At 47.1% G+C, this 25,315-nt stretch overlaps 1 protein-coding gene across 2 annotated transcripts in view; it reads right to left on the bottom strand.

Moving 5' to 3' along the window:
- ENTREP2 (endosomal transmembrane epsin interactor 2) overlaps positions 1-25,315 on the bottom strand; it is a 443,690-nt gene that overhangs the window by 237,413 nt on the left and 180,962 nt on the right. For both annotated transcript variants that reach the window (XM_061181694.1, XM_061181695.1), the window contains exon 2: positions 7,221-7,277. In XM_061181694.1, the coding sequence (XP_061037677.1) occupies positions 7,221-7,277 (57 nt within the window). The remainder of the gene's footprint in view (positions 1-7,220; positions 7,278-25,315) is intronic.

The following is a 25,315-nucleotide window of genomic DNA, read 5'->3' as shown; positions in this document are numbered from 1 at the left end:
TCGAGTTCACTAATCCTTTCTTATCTCTGATCTAATCTGTTGTTAATCTTGTCCAATGAATTTTTTCTCCCACTGTAGTTCACTAGAAGTTCAACTGGTCTTTTTTATACTGTCTCTACTTTTAAACATCTGCAATACAGTTATAACAACTGTTTTAATATCTTTGTCAGCTATTTCTAACATCCAGGTCAGTTCTGTATCGGTTTCAATTTGTTTATTTTTCTCATCATGTCAGGTTGCATTTTCCTGTTTCTCTGCATGCCTAGTAATCTGATTATGCATGTTGTCTTGGGTGGATAATTTTGTATTCCTATGAACATTCTTGAACTTTGCTCTGGGACATGTATGAATTACTTGGAAATGGTTTGATTCTTTTGGATCTAGCTCTCAAGATTTGTCAGACAGGACTGGAGCAGCATGTAGCCTGGAGCTTAGTATTCTCCATAACAGAAGCAAGATTCTGCTGAGTATTCCACCTGCTGTCCCAGTGAATCATGAGGTTTTCCAACCTGGGCGGTGGGAAAGCCCTGCTTTTGTGCCTGGTGCTGCTCCCTCTAATCCTCTCATTGGTTCTTTCCTGGCCTCACCTGCAAGAGCTGATCAGTATCAGCCGAATACTGATAAGGGATCATCTGTGGATCTCCAGGACTTTTGTAAGCTCTCAGGCACTTGTCCTGAAAGCTCTAGCCACCCTGAAGTCCCGGCCCCTCAGCTTGTTCTCCTTAACTCAGCTAGTGTGCCAGGTTCTGCCCAGCTTGTTCTCCTTAACTCATCTAGTGTGCCAGGCTCTGCCCAGACTCCCCCTGCCCGTGCTGCAGCATGGGGACCCTTCTCACAGCTGGACACGGGCAATCTTAGGACTTACCATGGATGGTGGGGCATCAAGGTAGAAGGAATACACTGTTGAATCGGGCCAAGGTTAGTGAAATGGGCCCACCAAGCAGAGATTCTGGAATTCAACGTCTTAGCTGGAGGAATTAGGAAGGATTCTCGCTGTTTGTTTGGCTCAAATACGAACCCCAAGGTGGGCTGCACTAAGTGAAGTTGAAATGCCAGACCTTCTAGGTATACCCTCGAGGGAGGAACTTAAGGGCTGGGGGAGACTGGAATGACAGAGTGCACTCTTCATGTAAGACCTGCTCACCCGTTCTGGAGGATCCCGAGAACACAGCTTCCACCACGGCGCTGAGAATACATCTGTGAGGGGAGCCCCAGCACACTTGAGGAGCCCTGAGGGACTCTCCTCTGTAGATCAGAAACTGCAGTAGACATGCCTGTGCTGCCATCAAACTAGGATTCCCAAGTGCATGAGGATTCTGGGATCCCAGGATGGCAGGGGCCGAGTGGTGGCACTTCATCACCAAAGACCAGGTGGGTGTGGTTAGGGTGATGGGCAGTGGGGCCAGAGCAGCAGTTCGAAGAGTCTGACTCACAGAGATGTTTGGTGTTGGCTCCTAGAGGTTCTGCCTCTCAGACTGAACCCTAACCGATATACATTCCTATTGGGGTTGATAAAATTTAGCAATAAAAGTAAACCACTATCTGAATAAACCAAAAAGTCAGACTCCTCAACCACTATAACATAAAACACAAACAGTACTAAACACATCACTCTATATGGCACTCTTATTCCTACAGATTAGTACTTTTCAAAATATGTCTACTTTGCTTTTAAAAAACTATACTAAATAAACTGTAATTTGTTACATATAAAAATAAATTCTAAAAATGTTTTCAACCCCGTGGTTATTAGTTTCTCAATAGTATTAGTTATCACAAATAATCTAGTGGCCAGGTCAGTACTACCCACTCAAGTTTTTTTTTTAAGTGTACAGTAGTCCCCCCTTATCTGCAGGGAATACATTCCAAGGCCCCCAGTGGATGCCTGAAATGGCAGATAGTACTGAACCCTGTATATATCAATATATACCTGTGATAAAGCTTAATTCGTAAGTTAGGCCCATTAAGAGGTTAACAATAATAATAATAAAACAGAATAATTATAAAAATATACCATAATAAAATTTATGTGAATGTGGTCTCTCTCTCAAACATCTTATTGTACAAATTTAATTCCTTTTCCATCTTAACTAAGTGCTTATAGTGTACTATGGCCATACCTTTTGCAGTTTGAGGAGTGACAGCAAAACTAGCATAAATTTCTTTTTCCTTCTTCACAATTTCACAGATAGAAGATTTGTTCTTACTGTAGATCTTGGCAAACTCAGCATACGATTTTTCTTTCCTTATTAAGTCTAGCACTTTTACAGCTTCTCTCTGGTGTATCCAAATTGCCAGCAGAACTACTCTTGAGCTTTGGGGTCTTTATTAAGTAAAATAAGGGTCACTTGAATACAGCACCGAGATACTGCGACAGTCGCTCCGATAACCCAGATGGCTACTGAGTGACTAACAGGTGGGATCCGCTGGACAAAGGGACGATTCAGGTCCCAGGGGGGTTGGAGTGGGATGGCATGGGTTTCACCACAATACTCAGAACAGCAAGAAATTGAAAACTTATGAATTTTTTTAATTTTTAAAAAATTTATTTTATTTATTTATTTTTGGCTGCGTTGGGTTTTCATTGCTGTGCACTGGCTTTCTCTAGCTGCGGCAAGCGGGGGCTACTCTTCACTGTGGTGCACGGGTTTCTCACTGCGGTGGCTTCTCTTATCGCAGAGCACGGGCTCTAGGCGCGCGGGCTTCAGCAGTTGTGGCTCGTGGGCTCTAGAGTGCAGGCTCAGTAGTTGTGGCGCACAGGCTTAGTTGCTCCGCGGTATGTGGGACCTTCCTGGACCAGGGATCAAACCCGTGTCCCCTGCATTGGCAGGTGGATTCTTAACCACTGCGCCACCAGGGAAGCCCTTATGAATTGTTTATTTCTGGAATTTTCCATTTAATATATTCAGACTGCAGCTGAGGGTGGGTAACTGAAACCATGTAAAGCGGGACTGTGGATGGTGGGAGGGGGCTCCTGTACTACCTGTGATTATGTGTGAGACTGTTTCCAATATTGATATATGTATAAGCAATCACAAGACATGTCACTGAATCTTTCAAAAAAATGAGCTAATCAGAGCTATACAATCTGAATCTTAATTGGCATCTAGCGTAATGTAGAACCTTTTATAGTTTGATGTAAGGAAGACAATTATCTCAATCATAGGAGACACTTAGCACATAGAAAAAAATGAATGTGAAAAAAAAAATGTGAACACACGTATTCTCTACCGGCGTAGCGCCCGCCTTGTTTCAGGATTTGGAAAGGCTCTTAGAAAATACGATGGTGAGACGGTCACAGCTTCTCCCTCCTCCTCCCCTCGCATCACAGGCCCCAGCTGGAAAGGGCGGCCTCCTTCCTGCCCCCATCAGCCAGCCTGCCGCCCCCACCTTGTCCTCTTTCCCAACGCAAGCCCCTCCACCACCCACAGCACATCAGTCGCTCTGGCCTAAAGCTTACACCTCTTCCCTCACCTCACTCTGTCTGACGGGCTCAGAGTGAGGCACAGAAAGGAGGCCCAGCAGGGCTGTGACGGGCCCACACTCACCAGCCCGTCGGAGGAGAGATATGGCCAACCGACCGAGGGCAGCCCCCGCAGCCCCGCATCAGCATCGCTCCTGGCCTCCCCCAGCCAGCCTGCGAGGCTCTTCCAACACCTCGAGGGGCAGACACCTTCCTTCAGAGAGGGCAACTTGCTCTGGTGGTCATTCGTGTGGGGGGTGTCGTGTCCCCTTGGAAATGAACCAGAACTCACAGTGGCCTCTTCAGTTTTATGCCTCGGGAAAATGGAAATGTACCATTAGAGTAAAGGATAAAACTGGAGCTTGGTATAAAAGAACTATTTATCAGAGAAACACACATCAAAACTGCAATGAGATTATTACCTTATGCCCATTGGACTGGCTATTGTCAAAACGGCAAGAAATAATAAATGTTGGTGAGGATGTGGAGAAAAGGGAGCCCTCCTACAGTGTTGATGGGAATGTAAATTGGTGCAGCCACTATGGAGAACAGTATGGAGGTTCCTCAAAAAATTAATAATAGAACTACCATATGACCCAGCAATCCCACTGCTGGGCATATATCTGAAGAAAAAGAAAACACTAATTTGAAAAGACACATGCACCCCGATGTTCACTGCAGCACTATTAACAATAGCCAAGACATGGAAACAACCTAAATGTCCATCAACAGAGGAATGGATAAAGATGTGGTACATATATACAATGGAATATTACTCAGCCATAAAAAAGATAAAATCTTGCCAATTGTGACAACATGGATGGACCTTGAGGGTTTTATGCTAAGTGAAGTAAGTCAGACAGGGAAAGACAAATACTGTATGACTTCACTTGTATGTAGAGTCTTAAAAACAAACAAACAAACAAAACAAAATAAATGAACATACCAAAGCAACCAAAAACAAACACGTAGATACAGAGAACGGAATAGTGGTTGCCAGAGGGGAAAGGGGCTCAGTGGAGGAGTGATGGATAGAAACTGGATATTTGGTGATGAGCACACTGCAGCGTACACAGATGTAGAAATATAAGGCTGTACACATGAAACTTATATGATGTTATAAACCAATGTCACCTCAATAAAAAATAATTCTTAAAAAAAAGGAATGATTTAAATCAAGACTTCAAGCTATTCTAGCTGTGAGACCCTAGGCAAGATACTTACCTTTCTAAGTCTTCCTTTTCTTCTGGAAAAAGGGGATAAAAACAGTAGCTTACTCACAAGGATACTGTGTGGATAAGCTCAGGGGATCCCGTGCAGGGCTTAGCACGAAGGAAACGCCCAGCAAATGGTTCCTGTTAACAGTAGTTTGTAGATGGGCCCTACATGTCGTGGAACACGATGAGGGGCTTGGACGCAGATGCTCCGAGGAGCCTGGGGGGAAGGAGGGCTTCCAGGAAGCAGCGAGAAGCGAGCCCTAATGAGTGGAAGGGCAGGGCAGAGGCCAGAGGGGTCGGGGAGGACCTATCAGTTGGGGGCCACACCACACGCCGCAAGTCCAGAGGGTCCAGGTGTCAGGGTGAGGCTGGGCAGGGAGGAAAGCTAAGGCCACATCAATGCTCACAGTTCAGAGAGTGAGTTTTCTGCTAACGAACCAAAAGTTGTATCATCCTGGTCAACAGACAGCAGAGTGTCCTTACAGCAGAGACAACCAGCTCTCCGCCAAGACTCTGTCCCCACTCCACAACGTGGGCCATCTCTGGGAGGGACGCAGATGCTCCGAGGAGCCTGGGGGGAAGGAGGGCTTCCTTCCCCCACCAGGGACCACCTTTTCCAGCTTCCTTCCCAACCAGACACGCTTCGGGCCCCGTGACGAGCCCTCCCCACTGGTGTGACGTGCAAGCATAAGTGTCCCTTTCAGGCCAAGGAAGTCAAGAAGCACGTGTTTCTCCTCCATCCTCTCCCCCCTTCACTGAAATGCAGGGGACCCCACGGGCCTGGGGAGTGCAGGGCCGCCGGTGGAAGCAAGCGGGGTCTTTGAATCTCGTGTGGGGGGAGCAGCCGCTGCCTGGAAGGCCCGCCTGGACGGGAGCAGGAAGCAGATGTTCACGGAGTTAAGACAGGAAGTCTGGGGTCTGACAGCAGCTGGTGTCACCCTAACTGACCCCTTACCTCCCTGACTCAGCAAAGCAGCCAGTTGAGCTGGGGGAGCCCTTCCTCCTCGTCTGCCTGGAGAGCTGCTGCGCTGCGCGGAGCTGGGGGGTGAGCCCCTGGAAAGCTAGGCTGCAGGGGTTCCCGCTGGGGCCACCCTCCTTGGGCGAGGCCCCGAGACCCACCCTACTGCTGCGGGCCGCCCCCACCCCAAGGACACACCTGAGCCACCTGCACAAGGAGTCCTGACCCCTCAGCAGGCATAAGCATGTGCATCCTTCGCGGTAAGATGCCCAGTCCCGAGAAGCTCCGTTCCAGGGTAGGGCTGGGGCGGGCGTGCGGTGGCCGGGGGACGGGTGCCCTTTCTCCCATCCCACACACCCACCCGAAGGAGGGCGGCTTTCCTCTGTTCAGACGCCAGGCTGAGGGCTTACTCTCTCTGCACTGCACGGTGGGGGCAGGTCAGGAGGGATGGGCAGGTTGTCCCCGTTTCCCTGAAGGGGACCCACAGCACAGCCAAAACGTCAGGCCCCACGGCCCAGTGTCTGCCGCCACTTGCCCCTGCACAGAAGAGTCAGCGTCTTGAAACACAAGCCGTGATTTACTTTAAAATAATCCAGCAAGGGGCTTAGATGAAACAGGACCAGTCAATGTTGATACCATTGAGGACGGATAGGGGTACACGGGGTTCATTATACTAGTCTCTCTACTTTGGTGAATATTTGAAAATTTCAATATAAAAAAATTTTAAGGAAATTTCTCAGTATTTTACACAAGAGGAGGCCCCCTGAATTAAACTACCCCTCCCTCCCAGTGCCTTTTCAGGATGTCATGATTCCCCTCACGAAGGAGGAGGTGTTTACAACAGACAAGATTTGTGGGGTTTTTTCTATTTCCATTAATATTTAGTATGTCATTATCTCCAAGTCTAATCACTTAAAGAAGAGATTTTAAATAATTGATTACTACCTAAGAGGAAAAAATCCATGCCGTCTTTTTCATTAACCATCAAAACCCAGAGAACCTCTCCGTATAGTCCTGACGTGGACACATAAATATATTAATGCACATGCTGAGACAAACACACATACAAATCAATAGACATAAGTTCGCTCTGGGTACTTTCAGATGGAAAAACCATCATCCTCTTTCCATCCCCCCGTGTGGTGTCCTCCTCCCCAGCACGAGGCCTGACCCCATGAGAGAGGGCTCCAGAGGCACCCGTTTCTTCCTTCTTCCAAAGAAACATCTATGCAAATAAATACCAATACCTCATAGAGTTTCACAGTCTCCAAAACACACAGAAAGCTAACATTTCTGGAACTCGGATGAGCTACGTCCTATTGTGTGATCACCCGTAAGCATATGCATGTGCACGATTGTGTTTATCAGTGTAGAGAAAACGCTTGCATCTGCACTTATTAAAATGCCTTTGTTGGTGGCATGTCCTCCAAGAGGGCACAACACCGACAAACAGGAAGAGGATGGCGTCTGTGGAGGGGGCAGCAGGACGCCCACGGACAAGATTAACGCTCCTTGAAAGCACTCACACCTCCGCGGGCAGAGCCCTGCTCCATGGCCGCATGGGGACTCGGATGCCACTTACCACGAGGGACAGGGGCCTCTTCCAGGAGACGACGCCGATGAGTCCTGACAGCAGCACCTGGAACAGAGGGAGCAGGGGGTGAGGAGCCTCCCAGGACTTTTCTAGAGCACAGCACGCAGGCAGGAGCGGGTCACGGTGGTGGGTCTGTCCCTCCCGACAATCACACCTGCAGCCACCACGCGGGGCCAGAGTGACCAGCTTGCAGGGATGCCGAGAGCAGATGCGCTTTCTGAAAGAGCCTCCCACCCACCCCCGGGCCCTCAGCCTTATCCCCCCAGGTCCTGAGAGATACTTGCTGTGTGATTTAACATCACAGACAGCACTGAACACACTACTTTGGGGAAGGCGGTGCTGTCCTCACTCACAGGTCACCCACAACCTGCACAGCGGCCCGAAGGCTCCCTCTGTTCTCCCACACCTGGGACCCCCCCGAGCCCCTACAGGGGTCTCCCCTTCACTCTCACCCCACCGAGGAGGCTCCCTCGCTTTCCACACTGGCTCTAAGCTGCCCGCCCCAGCCCAGGCCAGCCCCGTCTGACCCCTGGCCCCCGTCCCGCCGAGCATGTCCCCCCAGAACCTCCCCAGCAGTGCCCCCTCCGCCCTGGCTCCCCTGTCGCCCTGTGTCTGCCGACTCTCGGGAGAACCACCCTCGGCTCCTGGCCCACCCTTCTTCCGGGCTGCCCCCCAAGCCCAGCCCACGTCAGACCCATGTTTGCTGATCCCCATATTCCCAGTCTCCTTGTGTCCAGGCAGGGCCACTGGACCACAGAGACACAGCTGCACCCCGCGCCCACTGCCCACTGCAATCTGCCTTCAGAGGGGGTCGCTGGATGCAACAGACAAGGGCCGTTACCACCTTGACTTTCCACGGTGGGCCTGGGCCAGGCAGTCCGGGACCAGGCTGGAGGGGCCGGGCTGCACTTCCCCTGGGATTCCAAAAGGACCGACTCCAGACCCGGAGGAGAACACGCAATTGAACAGACCCACAAGGTCCCGTTGGTGACAGAGCCCAGTTCACCCTCCGGCACCTCTGCACTGAGCAGGACCGAGTCTTAGACCCTGCAGCCTCCACCCACCCAGTGCCGTGCTGGTCTCAGATGTACAACAACACCCGGACCAATTGTCTTTATATGAAAGGCTTTAAACCTTATTCACAAACACACACACACACACACACACACACACACACTTAACAGAAAAGAATGAATGGAAGAGCTTCAGCATGCTCTGCTCCCCAGCCTGTCACATCTACCTTCTCCCTTCAAGGCACGTACCTCTTCCAAACGCAGCCAATGCTGCAAATGTTACAGACAACCGTTTTCCCACCTCCCGAGTCTTCTCTCTCCGTGATGCCGCCCAGCTCCAGCTCCAGCCGTCACAGAAACCCTGGGTTGCTGTTCCCCACCCCCCTGCCCCACGGTCTCCGAGGCCAAGTCTCCATCATTCTTCTCCATGTGCCTCTAAAGCCGCTCTCTCCCCTTCTGCACCCAACACTCCACCCATCAGAACACCCTCTCTGGTGTCGAATTCTTCCTCCTCAATGGACACACGACCTCCCCCAAGTCATTTTCCGTTGGACTGAGCTGCCATTTCCCCTAAGGATAGGCTGTTGGGACTCTCACCATCACCTCATGCTGGATAGCGCACACCCTGACCTCTTCTCTCCACCTCCAAACCTTCTTGTGGAGAATCCAAAACTTCTGCCAACTCCGCCGTCAACATCTGAGCTCCGGGCGCACTCAGGAGCCGCAGTCATGAAGCTGGGTTGGCTCTTCCTCTCGACACCTCTCCTCCCCCTCTGCTTGCCCTCGCTCTCATGATTTACCTGCCTGGACGGGGTGCTCAGCCACTCACTCACCTCTGCCCCTCCACTGGAACTGCGCTGGACGCCTCTGTCAGGTGAATGTCACCTCCCTGGCCGGGCAACCAGACCCACACAAATCCGGTCCCTGATTTCCCACCAGCACCGCCCTAAGTGACCCTCCACTCGTGTCCTGGTCACTGTGGGCACCAAAGCCACTGCATTTCTCAAACACGAGCCCTGGAACAGAACCCCTGCGGGCTGTCTTCCCTCCATACTCAGCACTCCCCTCCTGTCACCCCCCACCTCCTGGCCCCCTGCCTCAGCCCCACCCCTTTCTCTTCCTTCAGATGATGGCCAAGCTCTGGGGACTGAGCTCTGACCCCACCATCCCCCTAGGATGGGGCTTCCACAGTGTCCTCTGTCTGCCCTTCACACCAACACTGGCCATGCCCAGACTGAGCCTGGAGAGAGGATGAGAATTCTCAGACTATCTCCCAGAAGATGTCCACTTACGCTCTGCCTTCTCCTTTCCATTTCTACCAGATGAAATTTCACCCATCCTTCCAGACATGGCTCAATGCCTCCTCACCCAGGAAGGGCCTAGGAATTTGAGAGAACATGGGGCCCCACTGAACTCCCAAACCACCCCAGACTTCTCAAGTCCTCTCTGATACACACAGACAGAACTCCTGCATCTTCTAAGCTGAAGCTGCTAAAACTATCAAGTCTCTACAATGACCAGGCCACTTACAACAGGGATTTTACTGGACCTCCAAAGAGCAGGGGTTTCTAAACACAAAGGAAGTTAACAGCACTTATCTTAGGCCACAGTAAAAATTCTTGACATTTCCCATCTTCATCATGAAGTTATAATTCCACAAATCCCCTCAAATAATTTTACTTCCAACAAACATGGAAAATTTGCTTCTTGAAGATAATTTACATTTCTAAATATCAATAATAACTATAATTGGGAATGGATCCAAGTCCCCTATACGAAGGCAAAGAATAAAACCATCAAACGCAATGAGGCATGGAGATTCTGACCTTGTATAATGCCTTCCCCTTGAGTGTGAGTAGGATGTGCTATTCCATGACCCTCCCCAGGGACAGCATCTTGAAATGATGTTGCCCTGGCAACACCTTGACTGCAGCCTTGTGGGACCCTGGCCAGTTGAACCTACTAAGCCATGTCCAGACTCATGACCCAAGAAATCTGTGAGATGGTAAATGGGTGTTGTGTTAAGCTGCAAAGTTTGCAGAAATCTGTTCTGCAGAAATAGAAAACAAATTGTCAGGGACTGAATGTCTGTGTCCTCCCCAAATCCATATGGTGAAGCCCCAACCCTCAATGTGGTGGTATTTGGAGGCAGGACCTTCAGGAGGTGATTAGGGTTAGATTAGGTTGTGAAGGTGGGGCCCCCATGATGGGATGGTGGCCTTATAGGAAGAGAAGGAGAGAGAGATCTCTCTCTCCACATGTACACACCATGGAAAGGCCACATGAGGACACAGAGAAGTGAGCAGTCTACAAGCCAAGAAGAGGGCCCTCCCCAGAACCTGACCATGGCAGCATCCTGATTGCAGACTTCCAGCCTCCAGAACTGCAAGAAAATACATTTCTGTTTAATCGGCCCAGTCTATGATAATTTTTTAAATTTAATATTTATTTTATATTGGGGTATAGTTGATTTACAATGTTGTGTTAGTTTAAGGTATACAGCAAAGTGATTCAGTTATACATATACACATGTCCATTCTTTTTCAGATTTTTTTTCCCATATACTTTATTATAGAATATCGATAGCACTCCCTGTGCTTTACAGTAGGTCCTTGTTGATTATCTATTTTATATATAGTAGTATGTGTATATTAATTACAAACTCCTAACATATACCTCCCCCACCTTTCCCCTTTGGTAACCATAAGTTTGTTTTCAATATCTATAAGTCTGTTTCTGTTTTGTAAACAAGTTCATTTGTATCATTTTTTTTAGATTCCACATATAAGTGATATCATATGATATTTGTCTTTCTCTATCAGACTTATTTCACTCAGTATGACAATCTCCAGGTCCACCCATGTTGCTGCAAATGGCATTATTTCTACGATATTTTGTTACTGCAGCCTGAGCTTACTAATACACTAACACATCCAGAGTGGGATGCTGGATTTTTGTTCCTAAATATCCCCTCTCCCTCCACGTCTGCTCTCAGGCAGAGCGGAATTCTCTGCCTCTGGTACAGAAACACCAGCACCAGCTCTAACTGGTGACTACATTAGAGTGGAGGAGACTTTCAAAGACCAGATGCTGGGCTCCTCCTCCCTGAGGGTGCCTGCTCCCATCCCCATGGCAACGAGGGGAGGGGATCATATCCCTGCTCTGAAACGGCAGGGACTTAGCTTGAACTGCTGTTTGCTCAATCCTAGCAACAAGGCAGGACGGTGTTGCATGTTCTGCCATCTCGGTAATTCTGCAGGCTTACTTTGTACCACTCCTGTGAGGAACGGGGTCCTGCATCTAGCTGGCCAGTGAAATTATATCTCAAGTACCCTCTGTCCTGTTTAATTTGCCAGGATTGTTATTCAAAGTCTGCAGTTTACAAAGACATTAAAGAGGGTCAGAGAAGAGGAACAGACAATTCAGTAGTTGTGAAAGAAAAGCCAAGAACAGGAAAAGCATGATGCTGCCCAGAGAGGAGGGTTAACTTTCCCAGCACCTGTGAGTTGCTGTAAGGATGCCAACTGGCTCTTTTCTCCACTTCCCCACCCAGCCTACAGAGATGCAAGAGATAAAATTAGAAATGAGAAAGAGCTTCCTGCTGTTGACAGCAATGAGAGGGGATAAGAGACTGCGGGGAAGTAACAGCATCTTTACAGCAGAAGTCCTTGCCTTTGATTGGTGCTGCCCCTGTACTCCGAGGCCTGGAATAAATCAGTCCTTTAAATCTTGTCTCTGAGATTGAAAAGTTCTTTCACTGCCTAAAATCAGGAACTTTCTTCAGATCTTCCAATCTGGTTCAAAGGCAAACGGTAATGCAACATTTCGGGTAGTGAAGCAAGTGCTTCCAGAATGCAGACTTGAAAGCCAATAAAATTATTTCACAAAATATATGGCCGGCTACCCCATAGCTACAGTGGTACCAGTTTACCACTAAAAAGCCAACATTCACGTGTCTGGAGAAAGACCTGCTATTGCAATAAGGGCGCAGATAGTACTCTGAGCTGCTCAGAATGAAAGACGTCTGTGGGTCCCCACCTTCCAAACCTTCCGGATTGCAGGCCTGCGCTACGTGGGCCTCATGGAGTAGATGATCCTCCTACTTTATCCCACCTCCATTTTCTTCTCTTTCAGCCTGGTTTTCTTTGTCTGGGTCTCCCCGGGGCCACATGGCCAGGTTCCATAAGGCGTGCAGGCCCTCAGCCTCCTGAGTCCATCTCGGCTCCCGTCTGGGAAAGAGACACCTCTGCAGCCTTCCCATCCCACCCATGCCTGTGCCTCCTTCCCTCAGCACATTCCTGCTCCCAACCGTTCGCTTCCGGCCCGTGGTCCCAACTTTCTCTCATATCAGTGCATCAAACTCCGAACATCCACAAGGAAAGCCACTCTCCTCAAAGGACCTTCTCCACGATAGAAAAAGAACTCTGTAGCTTTTGTTTGCTTTTCATACAGTAGCAAAGCTATAAATCGATGACAAAGTTGCCCCATGAAAGAAAAAAATGTAAAATCATATAAATGTTATAAATAACTCATGAGTCAAAAGAAAATCAGAGCTGAGATACACGCCACCTGTTCTACTGCAATGTGTGTTTCCTTGATGCAAATTAGCTCACGTACGCTGGGTACCAAACTCATGTGCCCTGGCTCTGCCCTGTAAGATGTAGGCTTCGCCAGAGCTGTTTACTCTGAAATTAGGGTAGCTTCTAGATCTGCCACTGGATTTTGTTATTTGATGAGTAACGTCGCACATATATTATTATACTTTTAAAAATAAGTTGATTTTAAAATGTTTTAAAATAATTGGTTTCCTTTGTAATCCTGTATATTTTATTTCATGCATTTAAAAACCTCATTCTGAGAGGGACCCCAAAGACCTCACCAGACTGCTCTACCAGAAGTTAGGAACCCTTGATTTAGAAGTCCTTGATTCAGTGCAGATCTTTTAGTGGCAAATTCCCCTTTTTTGTTTATCTGTAAATTTCTTACTTCACCTCATGCTTGAAAAGTAGTTTTGCTGGATACACAATCCTAGGTGGACAGTTTCTCCTCTCAAGAGCTTGAAGATATTATTCTACTTTCTGGCTTCCACTGTTGCCATCAACAAGTTGGCTGTCGTTAAACTGCTGTTCCTTGAGGGGTGTTGCTCACTCTTTAAAGACTTTTAAGATTGTCTCCTTGCCCTTGGTGTTCTGAAGTTTCTGCAGGATATGTCTACGTGTGCACTTCTTTTTCTTTATCCTCTTTGAGATGGACTGTGCTTCTGAATCTGTAAATTTATATTTTTCATTAGTTCTGGAAATTTTTAGCCAGTACCTCTTCAAATATTTTCTCTCCTACATTCTCTCTGTCGGGGACCCCAATAGCCACATGCTGATCCTTTGTACTTCATCCTCCAAATCCCTTGGTTCTTCTTTCACATCGTCCACACCCGTGCCACTCAGTATTTCATTCTGAATAATTTCTTCAGGTGTATTTTCCAGATGACTAATTTTCCCTGTTAATCAGCTGTTGAACATTTGCATTTGTTTAGAAAAATTCAATGGTTATATTTTAGGTATTTAGAAGTTCTATTTTTACCTTTCCCCAAATACAGCTATTTGTTTTAGATAGTTTCTCGTTGCACGCTCATCTTTAGGATTCTGCCCATAATTACTTTAACTGTTTCACGTTCAGAGGTTCTAGAGTCCAAGGGGGTAGGGAAAGGAAGGCGTCTAAGTCTGTCCTTCATTGTTTCTGTTGACCCCCACTCACTGCAGCTGGCTTTCTTTGATGCCTGCATTCTTGGAAGTCTTTTGTTGTGAATACAGCACTTGAGCTTCATCAGTGAGGTTCTATGGACCCAAAATGGAAGAATTTTTCCCAATAGAGTTGTACTTCTGCCAGTAACCAGGGAGCACCCAGGATTCGTTAACACTATGGTCTCCAGGGACCTCATGGCTCAGCGTGGAGACCTCAGGATGAGCCCTCCTGGCCAGCCTCGCTGTGCAGGGGGCATCCAGGCTCAGGGCAACCTCCCTGCAGCCATGCACTGCTCTGACCGCTCCCTGCTCCCTGGACTCCAGCCACCTGCCACTGTGTGGTGTGTGTGTGTGTGTGTGTGTGTGTGTGTGTGTGTATTTGCGGATGAGGTGGGGGGCCTTGGAGACCTGCAGTGCCTCAAGGAGCATGTCCTTTGTCCAAAACCAAGGCATAGGCAGATCAGTGTCTGGTGAGGCCCACTTCCTGGTCCATAGACAGTGGTCCTTCCACTGTGTCCTCACTGGTGGAAAGGGTGAGGGAGCTCCTGGAGTCTCTCCTATAAGGGCACTAATCCCATTCATGCGGACTCCACCCTCATGACCTAATCCTCTCGCAAAGGCTCTACTCCAAATACCATCACACTGGGGACTAGGATTTGATGTGTGAATTTTAGGGGGACACAAACATTCAATCTACAGCATCCAGGATGTTACAGGTGATTTTCTAATGTATAATACAAATTACAAATATTAGTATAATTTTATATTGGTTATATTACTTTAATTTTATATTAATTTATACTAGCAATATAAATTACTAATGTGGTATGCAAAATATAAATCACTACAATTGATTCCCTCTCAAATCCAAAAACTAAATGTACCCATTAACACTAAGAAATTGGGAAAGTGGCCAAACAGCTACAGGCACATTCTTCACAAACTTCAAAGCACAGTGATTTCCAACACTATTTAATTTTTCTCTGAGCACAGAGGGAGAAAACAAGGAAACTTTCCAAATTTTTTTTACAAATGTCAGCATAACAATTACAAACCTGTAAAATATCAAAAGAGTAGAAAATAGACCAATTTTACTTATAAACAGAGGAACATAAATTTTAAAATAAAATGGTAGAAAATAGAATTTAGCAGTACATTTAGAAGGATAAAGAACAAGACAAGGGGTTCATGTCAGGAATGAAAAGATGGTTCACTAAGAGGAAATGTAGTAATAAAATTAATCATTAATATGATAAAAGTGAAAAATATGGTAATTCAGTAGATGTAGAAAAGGCATTTGATAAAATTCAATCTCCATTTTTTATTAAAAAAAAAGTTCATTTAATAAGACAAGATAAAGATGCCCACAATCACCACTTATATTTTAAATTCTTCTGAAAATACTAGTGTGGTGTGCAGACTAGTGAGAGGGTCCCAAAGACCTCCACCCCTGGTGTACGCGTTCTACAGAATCCCCTCCCCTTGAGGATGGGAGGGGCTGTGAACCTGGTGGATTTCGATCTCTGGCTGAGGTTACGCTATGTGACAAGGGTGAAAGGATTTTGCAGCTGTACTTGGGTTCCAAATCAGTTTGAGTTAACTCCCTTGAGTTAATCCAAGGGAGTTTCTCCTGGGTGGGCCTGGCCTCATCAAGCAAGCCCTCTGGGTCTCGGCCCTTCCTGAGTCAAAGATCTGAAGTACGTGGGAGATTCTGCACTGGCCTTGCAGAGTGCGCTGCCCTGTCGTGTCATGGGAGGGCTTCTCTAGCCCACAGCTTGCAAGAAAACCACGAGAATGAGTTCTGCCAACACCCTAGGGAGTGTGGAAGTGGATCTTTCCGTGGTCAGGCCACCAGACGAGGCTGCATCGAGCCTCACCTTGATTTTAGCCTTCAGACCCCGAGTGGGGACCCAGCCCAAATGCTCCAGACTCCTGACCCATGGAAACTGTGAGATAATAAATCTGTGCTGTTTTAAGCCTCTATGCTTGTGGTAACTTGCTCTATAGCAACAGGAAACTAATATAAGTATTGGAAAGGGGGGGCAAAATTACTACTACTTGAAAACGATACACTTATCGAACTAGAAAACCCAAGGGAATTGATAGAAAAGAAAAGAAAAAGAAACCATAAGAGGATTCAGCAAACCATCTGGTTAGAAAATTAACATATGAAGAAAGTATATTACTATCAATACTCACATTTATTGAGCACTGACTGTACACCAGACACTTACCAAGGTTTTATACTTTACCTCTTTGTATCCTGACAACCCTGAAAGGCATGTGTGATCTTTGTGCCCTACTGCACAGATGAGAAAAGTAAAGTACCAAGAGGTTAAGTGACTCACCCCATTATAATGTCAGGATATAAACTCATGAACTACAGAAAAAATAGCTTTCCCATAGGCATGTAAGAAAAGCCCGGTTAGAAAAAGAGGATACAATTAAGGAAAGATTATTCCATTTGTAACAGCAAGCAAAAAGGTAGACTGTCTTAGAATAAACAGACTAATATGAAATGAACAAAAGCACTATCAAGAAAATCTCAAACATCTACTGAAATCATAAAATACTTCATTATTAGATGGAAAAAGATTCATTTCTTTAAATAGAAGGACGAAGCAATACATAAATCCCATGCAATTCTCATTCACATACTAAAAAGGGGAAAAGAAAACCTATCCAATCAAAAGTGTTGGGACAACTGCTTAGACACTTGGAAAGAAATAAAGTTTAATCTTTACCTCACTTTTTATACCAAAATAAATTCCAGAGGAACCAAGAAGTAAAACATAAATCAAAACATGAACACCCTAGAAGAACATGGCAGAATCTTAAAAGAATCTTTAGAAAAGAAGTCAGCCTTTTGAGGCATGACACAGAATCAAGGGTCCTAATAGAAAAGATGAATGAATTAAATACTTATGTTTTTAAAAAGCACCTGCATGTGATGAACAGAATCTTGGTTCTCAGTCCTAGGGCCTCCCTGTATGAGAAGTACGAGGCTCTGACATGTGACGTGGTAGCCTCTGGAGAGAGTGGGCAGAGTGCCATCCCCACCTGATGTTGGCCTTGGCCATGGGAGGTAGGGGTGGCCGCCAACCCAAGGCACCCCGGGGGTATCACATGTTGCCCCTCGCCCTCTGCGCTCCTGCCTCCCGGCCCACAGAAGGACACAGCCCCATCAGCCTGGGCCCCAGAATGGACACATAGCACAGACCTAAACCCAACCAGGAGCCTCCAGCCCAAAGTGCGGGCCCCAGTAGACCTGCAAACCCAGAGGAGAAAATAAAGGTAGGCTACTGGCAACTATTGACTTCTGGGTGCTTCTTTATGTAGTCGTGGCAAGAGCAATGAACATATATTTATGTTTAAAAAGAACATAAAATCAGAGACCAACTGCACGTGGCAATAATATTTATAATACTCACAATAAACAAAGGGGTGATTGTCTCAGTTCACAAAGAATTCATATACATTAATAAGAAAAAGGAACCACTCAATAGAAAAAAGTGGCTAAGGATTCGGAATAGGAAGTTCACATTTGTAATGGACGATAAGCATATAAAGGGATGCTTAAACCTACTCCAATTTTTTGAAAGCAAGCCAAAAGAGAAATATTTTTATCAATCAGACTGTCGATGTGTTTTGGTGGAGTTTGATAAAAACCCAGTGGTGGCAAGGGCTGCGGAGGGGAGGTTCCTCTCGAACATTATGGGTGTTGGTATAAATTGAGGCAGCCTGCCTTGGGGGCAAGTTCATAAACCTCTCAAATTAGAAACTGTACATACTCATACTCAGTGATGGGAGTTTAGCCTACGATGTGCTACCAGAGGTACACCACGCTGTTTACTGCAAAAAGCTGTAACCAGTGGGTAATAATAAAGGGTTACTTAAATAAACTTTGATATTTACACATAACGTGAATATACGCATCATGACATTTGAGGTAGATCTGTTTGTGCTGTTGTGGAACGGTCTCAAAGATAAATAACTGACAAGACACAGCCTGGTGTGCAGAAAATGAATCCCATTTGTGTAAACAGAAAGGAACGGGTGCTGGTGCATACAGAAACGTTTCTCTGGAAGGAAATACAAGAAACTTAATGATGGGAAACTAGATTGGGGAGGGGGCAAAAGGATGCTCGCTTTTATGTGTGTAACCTTCAGTAATACTAATCTTTAATCCCTGTATTATGTCATGAATATTTTAAACTATGCATACAGTTTGAGCCTGTAATTCCTCTTCTAAGAATTCCAGATATTAATCAACGTGTTATTTATCATTTTGAAAATGGGGAACAACCTGGGTTTTTGGCAAGAGGGAACTGCTTATCTTTCGGGTCCTTCCCAATTGCTGCCGTTAAGTCTCGTTATGGAAAAATATTTAGGGCCATTGGGAAAAGTTCACACTACATAAAAGAAAAAGAAGAAAAGGAAAAGCAGGCTACAAAATGGTTGGGAGGGGGATAATTTCCCTTCTATGAAGTAAATAAATACAAATGCCGACACGCAAAAACACAAAGAAACTAGCATCGAACCCCAAGACGCCTCTGATTATCTCCCGAGAGTGGGATTTTAACACCTTCCGTGCAACGTTCTATTTCCCATGTTTTATACAGAAGACAGAAAGCACTTTACTGAGACTCAGGCTAACATGGCTGGTTCTGCCTTCTCAGTAGGCGGGGGCATACCCGGGAAACTGGGAGATAACCCCCTGCCATGCCCCCTTCCCCAGGTGGTACAGGTGGGTGCAGCTAGAGTCCAGCGCTTGCACTTTTGGGCACTTTGTTTCACAAGAGACATCAACGGACTCTGCAGACTTACGGCTGCAGAGCTGAATAAAGGGGGCAAGAAACCAGAACCCCAGCTCTTGGCTGGGGGTCCGACACTGACCCACAACTGTGTGTGGGGAGCAGGAAGGCCTGGTCTCCCCAGAGATGCGCCAGCCAGGTGGCCATGGGCAGTTCCATGCGGGTGGCCCCTTTGTGATGAAGAATGATAAAAAATTTAAGACATAAACGTGACTTTCAAAGATGGATCCCAACCAGCACCCAAATGTATGCGGGACCCTCCTGACCCCCTTCTTCCTCTCAGCCCAAGTGGGAAAGAAAGCACAACACGAAGTGAGCAGTTACATCACCCAGTCTGGAAAAGAATATTATATAAACCATTTACAAATCATGTTGATTCTCTTCTTTTAGAAGTCTCCTCTTTGCACAACAATAAAAACAATGTATTTGTTGATACAGAACATTAATTCCATTAAAATCGCATTACGTGTAATGAAAAGCTATCAGAGTATAATTATGCAAGCAAATTCACAGATCCACATCAACTTTTAAATCCACTGGAACGACAACAGGAAGTGAGCCTGTCTGGTAGACAAATTGCTCCTTCATTTCCAGATGATTATGAATAAAGACCACTGCACTAATGTTAGAAACCACACGCTGTTTATGCAAACTCCAAAATCTAGGACTGTGCCTTCAAGGTGCCTTTGCCTGAGTTTCCCAGGGCTGTTCTGTTCTCAGAGCCAGAGGCTGTGCTCCTGAATCCTGAGTCTTCTGAGTCAATCCCACCCCAAAGCATGCGTCCTTCTTGGAATTCCTGCCCCTGGAGCCAGTGGGCTGGGCCCCGAAGGACCCCCCAAATTCCTGGACATTCACGGTTGCCCCTCAGAGGGCCCTCTGTCGCCCAGACCCGCAGGCTGCCCACCCACTCGCCCCACCTGGGCCGGATGTCCCCCCCAGGTGCCCCGCTCTCCGGCCCTCTGCCCTCACACCAGCCCTGGCCTTCCTCGCTGCCCAGGCCACACCAGAGACCTGGGTGCCAAAAGAGTCTCCTGTCCTGGAACTTGGTGAGGTCCCGGGAGGAGGATGGGGGAGGAAGGGGCATGGGGACTTGGCTCCTGAAAGAGGCCACCAGGAGTGCTCCTTATGCCGCTCCCATGGGTGTGTGAGGACCACCCCCGCTGATGACCGTCCAGCCGAAGTCACTCTCACTGGGACCCTGGGATCCCACTGAGGCCCCTGGCCCTCATTCATGGCCCATGTCCACCCACAGGTTAGACCCTTCTAGGACCCCACACAGAGGCTGGGGGGCTGGACAGCTGTGCTGTGCTGGTGCCACGTAGGGAAGGCGCCGGACAGATGCAGTGACCTCCCCAAGAGCGGGCAGCAGGGCTGGCACCCCATAAGAGCCATTTCCATCCCCACTGCTACTGCCCCTTCCTGCGACTGGCCCTGAGTCCCCCTCCAGAACTCTCACGTCTGGTCAGCAGTGGCCTTGGGGTCGCCAAGTCCAGGGAATCCCCTTCAATCCTCATGGTCCCACTCCCGCCTTTCCAGAACACCCTCCTGCCTTGGCTGCCCCCATCAGACCCCCGCAGCCACCCCTTAATAGGGGCTCCCTCACCCCCTCCCCTCTCCTCCTCCCCCCTGCACACACCATCTTTCCTGCGAGAGCTCACTTTCTCCTGCCCTTTGCATCTAAACCCCTTCTCCTGGCCTCTCTTCCTTGAGGGGCTCCTGGAAAGTGCTGGAGCGGGTCTGACTCAGTGTGGCCAATGGCCCTATTGCACCCCCGCAGCCAATGGAGACATCCCTGCCCCGCCAGAGGTCCGCCGTGCACACAGGTGTGCAGGTCAGAAACCCAGACTTACCCGCTTCCCTTCCTGACCCACCTCACTCTCAAATCCCATCCAAGGCACGTGCATCCTACTGTCCAACCCACACTGGACCCCGCTCCCAGTTCCACCCACATCTGCTATCTGGTTGTCTCTCCTCACCTTGAAACCATACCCTGTACCTCGCACACTTGAGGCCCATGAGGGAGAAACAAAACGATTCACCCAGACCTCCAAGCTTGTTCGGCAGAAACCGCAGATACGGGAACAACCCGACTGAGCATCGCGCAGGCGCATTGAGGGACCAGCGTGATCGACAGTGAACATTAGAGTCAGAGGCTGAACCACCGGCCCCCCGCACCCCCCCCCCCCATGTAACACAGAGAACCCCTGGAATTCACCACTGCGACCCATGAAGAGGCATGAAGGACAATCGTGCACGTGCAAGGCGCTCTCCAAACTTCCCCTCACCTTCCACCCATAGTTTCCGAGTTCCTCCCCGCCCCCTCCCCACGTCAACAATCAGTGTCACCCTAGGAAGCTCACGGGGACACAGAGCTGCGCATCGCCTCCTGTCTCCCTGCAGGGCCGCCTGCAATAAAGCCTGTTCTCTCTGCAAAAGACGCCTGCCTGGTATCTGGCCTTCCCTGGACAACGAGCCCACCTGTGGTTCCAACTGGACCCACCGCGACAGCCCTCCAGCGGGTCTCCCTGCCCCACTCCTGGCGGCACCTCTAACCTTTGTTCCACAGGGAAGAATCATCTTAAATGCAAATCCAACCAAGTCACTCTCCCCAACTCTTCCTGTCAGTGGCTTTCTTCTGCCCTCAGGGTAAGTCCCAAAGCTTCAGGCTCAGAGGGTCCCTGCCCACCTGTCCTGCCTCCTCCAGGCCCCTCCACCACGGTGAGTCCCTCTGTCTCCCTCTCCCCTGCACAGCTAATCACCCGGAGTGCGCAGCCCCCTGGGGACCCCGGCACTGGGACATCGGTACCCACACTCCCATCGACGGGCCGGCCTTCCTGCCACAGCAGGTGCTGGGGACAGAGGGCACGTCTTCCATAAATGGTCAGTCCCCACGCTGACCCGGGGCCTGGTCTCCCAGTGTGCATACAAGCGGTGTTTCCTGAAGGCTCTCAGTCTCCAGACCGTCAGCCCCGCCCACCTCAAGGCACCCTTCCCACCTGGGCCCCTCCGGTCCCGCAGCCAGCTGAGGGAGCACGGCCCTGAGGAGCAGTGTTCTGACTTCTCCCCTTTATTTTATTGTACAACAAAAGCAACGCAAGTTCAATGTGTAAAAAATTAGGAAAGTCAGACAAGCGAAAGGAGGAAAATGAAACCATGGATCTCTCACTGCTTCTATAACTTCTGTTAGATTGAATTCTGTTGGATTCTATTGAAATAGATTTTGATAAAAATAGAGTCAGAGTGTTGTCAATAATCTCCCCTCATTATAATATATAATGTATCACGATCATGACATGACACCTGGTAAGTATTTATTTACAACACTTTAATGGCTGAATGGTATTCCATTGTATGAAAATACCACCATGTACTTAAAGAGTCATTTATTACCTTATAAATATTTGGAATCACAAACATTACGAGTAAAGTTTTTTGAATAAGCATATAAATATATGAATACTTTTTTCTGATCTGATTCTTTTTTTGAAATTATGCAGAAATGGCCAATATCTCTTATTGACCTATTCTTTTGCAAACTGTCATGCACTATAAATTGTGTACAGTTAAATATATGTGTATGTTTATATATATTCTAAGTGATTCTTCTACATGATTTGAAAAGCCAACTTGTTTCCTAGAGAGGCCGCCACTTACAGTTGTTTTGGTTGTTTCTTCTAGTATTTACTTTCAAATTTCTCAGCTTGATGCTGTGACTGACATCTGACTGTGAAAGTTGAGGACTTTCACTTCCCCGGCAATCCACGTACACACCAGACACAGCCAAATCCACACACATTCTTGCTCTTTCCCGATTCCAATGCACTAACAGCCCAACAAACACAGTATTTGGTGTTTACGTTATAATGGCTTTGTAAATATTATCCATAACTGAGCCACTAGGAGTACTATAATTACAGCGCCTTTAAAAAATCATATTACAATATTTAATTGGGGCTAACCACCTCTTTTTCGCTTCATCTTCTACACATCCATCACAAATCATCCCAAGCCCTCTGCAGACCTGAGTGTCTTCTTGCTGTGTCTGAGCATATCGAGTGCTCCATCCACTTGGGTTTCCTTGGGTGTGTCCCTCGTGGGGCCCTCCAGCCCTGCTCCCCCGTATCTGGCCATCCTCCTGGCCTGGTGCACCCAGCTCCCGGGGACTTCCCTTCATCTGGGACTCCCCCCTGCCTCTCTCCTGGGCTGCAGCCACTGTTTCCTTGATCCCATGTTTTCCTTTCTCTAATTTTTCTCCCCATTTTTTTTGACAGACCATATCCTCCAATAACTCTCAGAGAAAGGATCCATAGCAGGTAAAACTTTTGAGACCCTGCATGTCTGATATGTAGAGACAGAAAGTCTAAGTTGTAGATGACCTTCCCTCAGCACTTTTTAGGCAGTGATTTAATACGTTCTGACCTCGTGTGGCTGCTGAGAAGTCTGATTCATTCATCAGCAAATATTTACCAAGCACTGTTCTAGGCCCAGGGGGGTCGGCTGTGAAAGACCCCCAGTGCCTCCCTCACAGAGCTGGCACCCTAGGGAGCAGGGGAAGGGGAGACAAAGGATGAGTGAAACCATGTGGTTGTGTTAGATAGGGACACAGAAAATGAAAGATAAGACCAGGAGAGGGGGAACCCAGGAGATGGAAAATCCTGGGGTGACGGATCCCAACAGGAAGGAAGGACATGGAGGGCAGGAGGGAACATATGAAACTCCCCAGAGGCGGGAGGGTCTTTGTTTTCATTCACCGGGTGAAGTACTGGGTCCTTAGTCTGAATCTGGAACCTCATACCTTTCCCTTCTGGAAATATTTCTGGTATTATTATTTTGTAAGGATTCTCTCCCCTTCATTTCCTTTGGTCTCCGCTATTCCTATGTCTCTTCTCTGGCTGACCCTCTCATGCCTTTTCATCCCCGTTTCCAAGTTCCTGGTCTTTTTTGTCCAGTTTTATGAGAGATTTCCTCAACTTTATCTTTCAACCCTTCTGATGATTTTCTTAACTTCTTTAATTTTGAAAATTTTCAAATAGTTACAGAAGCAGAAACGATAAGAAAATCCAATCCATCACCTTAACCCATCACTTAGATGAACGACTTTGCCATATTTGCTTCATCTCTTTTTCTTTGCTTTTTAAAATAAATTACATACATCGTGATATTTCACCCCTAAATCTTCCAATAGGCATATCTAAAAAATAAGGATATTTTTCTATATAACCACAAAGCCATCAATACATCTACAAATTACTAATAATTAATAAAATATCTTGATATTATCAGTAAAGCTCAATCCTTCTTCAAATTTCCCAGATTGCCTCCAGAATAACGTCTTACAGTTGATTTCTTCAAACTTGGTTCCAATAGCTAGTAATTAGGAAGGTATACATATATGGTTTTCATTTCTGCTGGGTAGCTTTAAATTTTCAGTTTGTTCTTTAACCCACATGGCTCTGGTTTTCAGTCAAGAGTAAACAGTATTTGTTAGAGCCTCTACAGAGTAGATAAGTTTTTTGTTTTTTGCCATCTTCATCATTTTTAATTGTAGAAGTCAGTGGCATTAATTACAATCATGATGTTGTACAACCGTCATTACTACTTTTTCCAAAATTTTTCACCATCTCCAACAGAAACTCTGAAACATTACATTTGGTGAATTTTCACATAATATACAATGTGTAGCCCAAGTCCAGATCGGGATAGAAAACGTTCCCAGCTTCCAACCAGCTCCCTTATGCTCTTCCCTGGTTAATGCCTTCCCAGAGGTAACACCAGTCTGACCTCTATCACCGTGGATTAATTTTGCCTGAAAGTTAATATAAGTGGAACCAAACAGTATGTATTAGGCTTCTTTCACTCAACACTGCCCATGAGATTCATCCATATCGTTGCATGAATCAGTAGTTTGTTCTTTTTTTATTGCTACATAGTATTCCATTATATGAACAGATCACAATTTATTTTTCTTCTCCATTCATTCTCTCATGAATGGACATCTGGGTTTTTTCCAGTTTGGGGTTATCAGAAATAAAGCCTCAGACTCATGGTCATAGAGAACAGACTTGTGGTTGCCGAGGGGGAGGGGGTTGGGGGGAGGGATGGAGTGGGAGGTTGTAAGCAGATGTAGCAGATGTAAGCTATTATACACATAATGGATAAGCAACAAGGTCCTACTGTATAACACAGGGAACTATATTCAATATCCTATGATAAACCATAATGGAAAAGAATATAAAAAGGAATGTATAATGTATATATGTATAACTGAATCACTCTGACGCACAGCAGAAATCAACACAACACCGTAAATCAAATAGACTTCAACAAAAAATAAATCAAAAAAAAAAAAAGAGGGGCTTCCCTGGTGGCGCAGTGGTTAAGAATCCGCCTGCCAATGCAGGGGACGCGGGTTCGAGCCCTGGTCCGGGAAGATCCCACATGCCGCAGAGCAACTAAGCCCGTGCGCCACAACGACTGAGCCTGTGGTCTAGAGCCTGTGAGCCACAACTACTGAAGCC

This window comes from Eubalaena glacialis, chromosome 2 (genome assembly GCF_028564815.1).
Source record: "Eubalaena glacialis isolate mEubGla1 chromosome 2, mEubGla1.1.hap2.+ XY, whole genome shotgun sequence".
In the NCBI taxonomy this organism is placed as follows: Eukaryota; Metazoa; Chordata; class Mammalia; order Artiodactyla; family Balaenidae; genus Eubalaena; species Eubalaena glacialis.
This window is presented reverse-complemented; position numbering and strand designations above follow the sequence as displayed.